Raw genomic sequence first — 3,772 nt, forward strand, 5'->3', positions numbered from 1 at the left:
AATAAGTGAAAGTATTTCCATAGAGGCAGTTGCCTCTGGATTGAGCCACAATAGAAGAAACTATGCATGTCCAGACTGTTCCCCACCGTCTCATACACAGACACAACATTTCCAAAATTTCCTGGTCTCAAGTGGGCATTGAATGCTTAGCCCAGGGCTCATATATTTCTGGGCCCTCACCAAAGCATAGATGCAGCTTCTCTGGTTCTCATCCTAAGTTGGGCATTGTCACTTCTTTCTGTCCTACAGGGGTTTCAGCTGCACTCATCTTCCAGCAGGAGGTGCAGGCTTCCAGCACCCAGCTGCGGGTGGTGTTTGATGGGGATGCTGTGCTCTTCTCAGATGAGACAGAGCGGGTTTTTCAAGAGAAGGGACTGGAGGGAGCTGTGGAGTATGAGAAGAGAATGGAGGCCGTGCCAATGGGAGAGGTGTGTTGGCTCATACTGTCTTAAGTTGCTTAGTCCCTTAGATCTGGTTCCAGCTGCTGTGTCTGGCTCTGTGTATCATCATCCTCTGTGAAACAGAGCAAGAACCTGCTTCTGTTCAGTACCTTTTTCAGTAGCCTGTGCACAAACTCTCAAGGTCACCTCTGCCCTGTGCCCTGACTGCTCTGTGATCACTTCCTTTGACTTCATCTATGGCCAGTGAAAGCTAATGGAAAGTGTCCCACTGGTTTCAGTGACAGCTGGGTCATCTACAGAGGAGGTTTGTGACACCAGCCCAGCACTTTATATCAGTCAAGGAGAGGTGGCCGTTTGCTTATTTCTTAAATCACTTCGTACTCGCAGACTCTTAGGTCCCAAATTCACAGTATTTTTCAGAATCACGAGGCAATTTCTGTGGTGCTGGTTAGGCAGGCCCACCTACTTTCCAGGAACATGGATAAGGCCACCACATTCACAACTGACCTACTTGTAGTTTAAACCAAGACGTCTGTAGCAAATGTCCAGCATACTAACCCATGCTGTCAGCATAGGCACCATCCAAAGCTTTGGACATTTTTACAGAAGCACCGCAGCACCAGGGACTTTGAAAAGCACCCAGTGCTGTGACACTTACAGTTGTAAAAATGGCAAAATGCACACCAGTGCTGAGAAAATGGCAGCAGTGCACTTTTGAACTAAAACACATAGAAGGTGTTTAAGTTCAAAAGTGCACCGCCGCTGCTTTCTGCGTGCTGACGCACGTTTCGCTGCTTATACAACTGTACACAGCGCAGGGCAGTTTGCACCAACTCGCATCAGATTAATCGAGTCTGCTGTGAAGCGGCGGATCTCTGGTGCATCGCAGAACAAAAAAGTATGTGTATAAATGCCTTTGGGCACCACATGACAGAGCCAGGTTCACTGGAGGTAAGGTGTCAACTCCCTCCCTGTTTCCAGCCCCTAAGTTACATTAAGAAACCGGCATGAATACCCGAAACGCTTTCCTTGTGTCATATTTCCATGTAAGCAGTTGCTGTCGTGGCTTCTGGGACTATTATATGGTTATTAAGGGGTGAGGAAATGTCCATGAGACAATTCCCCAAACAATTCTTAGTCTGAGTTCCAAAATGATCAGAGACTTCACTCTGTAAGCGATCCCAGCTTCTGTTGCAGATAGCTTAAAGCTTCCTTGCTTGCTTACTCCTTCCTAGTGATTTTTATGTACAGCAGAAATTATCTCCTCTTCATCCACTCTTACACCATTAATTCCTGTGTGCTTTCCAGGGTCCACTGAAGGCATTTGCCATGCATCTTGGGAAGATGCGTCAGAAGTTCAGCCAAGAGAATTCCCCTATTCGCACCTACTTGGTGACTGCCCGTAGCGGCCGTGACATGGGCATCCGTGCCATCAAAACCCTTCGTGAATGGGGGCTGGCAATCGATGAGGCCTTCTTCATGGACGGGGCTCCCAAGGGCCCCATTCTCTCCAAGATCCAACCCCACATCTTCTTTGATGATGGGCTTCATCACATCCAGGGGGCCCAGGATGTCGGCATACCTTCAGCATGGGTCCCTTGTGACTGCTGATGACCATGGATGAAGGGGCAAATGTCATCCAAATTACCCAAAGTGCATTTGTCAAATGTCAAGCCAAAGTTTACAGTGGAAGGGGTAAAGAGAGGATTTTTAAACCTGCATCAAACTCAAGAGAGAGGGAGAGAGAATTCTGCATGTGGATGTGATGCTGAATATATGATTTTTGTGTATCTCTGTTCCAAAGACATGCTCCATTTGATTTTTGGGAAGTAACAAAAGAAGCCTAAAATTTTACCAAAAGTACCTGCTTGAAATGTCACCTATCTACCTCTCATCATTTGCTATAAGCTGTCTCTCCAAGGATTGTAGCCCGTAGGGCCAGTATGCCACAGCAATCCTTCTGTGTGCTTTAGAACTACTGCTTCTTTAAAATGGCCTGTAATACAAGTGTTGAAACAGCAGCTCAGATGAAGAGACCATGGGAACTGAAGAGAACATGTAATCATGTCACATTGACTTGGCAATGTGTAAACTATAGCTGTAGTCAGAGATGAATGTTGGTCTTTAGGATTTGGGGCCAATACTACCTAAATTCCCAAATGTCTGCTAAATGCTGAATCTGTTGAGGACTTTATTTTTCCAAAGGATTTTTTACATGAATATTTTGTATGTGCTCGGCCAAATCCTGCGAAGTGCTAAGCCATTCACTCCAGCAGAAAATATAGGCGTTCAGCACTTTCTGGGATTTCATCCATTTAAGTATATATCTTCTCATTGATTCTGGCTTGAATTTATACCTGGGCCAGACTCGGGTCTCACAGTAGCATGAATCTGCAGTCATTTCCAGAGAAGTCAATGAAGTTATATCACTGCAGTTGAGATGACACTCAAACCTTGAATATGTTGTAGTGAAATGAACAGCAACATCTCCCTCTCTCTTCTGCCTTCCTGCAGATTTCTTCACCAAACAGCATAGTGCAAGTGTGTCACTGTCACTTTATATTGCATAACTCTATAACAGCGCTTTTCTTGCAGTATCTCAGGGATGAGTCGGCAATACTGCAGGAATGACAGTCCCCATGTTCTAGCTGCCTGTTCATGTTTAGGACCCTAGCCACCGGGGTATGTGTATGTTTAATAAGTAGGCTTCTAAGCCACATTCTTTATTACAAGCTATGAAACAGGCCCTATGAGGAGAGGCTACGAGACCTGAACCTGTTCAGCCTCCACAAGAGAAGGCTGAGGGGGGATCTTGTGGCCTGTTATAAACAAGTCAGGGGGGATCAGCAGGCATTGGGGGAGTCACTGTTCCCCCAAGCACCGCCAGGAGTGACCAGGAATAACGGTCACAAGCTGGCAGAGGGTAGGTTTAGGTTAGATATCAGGAGGCGCTACTTCACAGCCAGGACGGCTAGGGTCTGGAACCAACTTCCAAGAGAAGTGGTGCAGGCTCCTACCCTGGGGGTTTTTAAGAGGAGGTTAGATGAACACCTTGCTGGGGTCGTTTGACCCCAGTACTCTTTCCTGCCATGGCAGGTGGTCGGACTAGATGATCTGCTCAGGTCACTTCCGACCCTAGAAACTATGAAACCACAGCTTCAGTGACTGGGTGAGCATACAAGTTGAAGAAACCTTGCTGAATAACAGGTGGCAAGAAATCTGATTTACTGCAATGTGCAGTCTCTTTTTAGAGAGAGAAGTTTGGCTGGATTGTATCATAGCATCAGTATGATGCGGAGTTTTCAGGTAGGAAATGTATTGTATTTTAAGGGCATGTGAGTGTGTATCTATTTATAAAGAGAAATAATGAC

At 46.0% G+C, this 3,772-nt stretch overlaps 1 protein-coding gene across 2 annotated transcripts in view; it reads left to right on the forward strand.

The window, feature by feature from the left end:
* LOC109299181 (cytosolic 5'-nucleotidase 1A-like) overlaps positions 1 to 3,134 on the forward strand; it is a 33,835-nt gene extending 30,701 nt beyond the window's left edge. For both annotated transcript variants that reach the window (XM_019519746.1, XM_019519745.1), the window contains exons 6-7: positions 250 to 428; positions 1,710 to 3,134. In XM_019519746.1, the coding sequence (XP_019375291.1) occupies positions 250 to 428; positions 1,710 to 2,012 (482 nt within the window). In that variant the 3' untranslated portion in view covers positions 2,013 to 3,134. The remainder of the gene's footprint in view (positions 1 to 249; positions 429 to 1,709) is intronic.
* Positions 3,135 to 3,772: the final 638 nt, after the last annotated feature.

This window comes from Gavialis gangeticus, unplaced genomic scaffold, assembly GCF_001723915.1.
Source record: "Gavialis gangeticus isolate Ggan-Ray unplaced genomic scaffold, GavGan_comp1, whole genome shotgun sequence".
Taxonomy (NCBI): domain Eukaryota; kingdom Metazoa; phylum Chordata; order Crocodylia; family Gavialidae; genus Gavialis; species Gavialis gangeticus.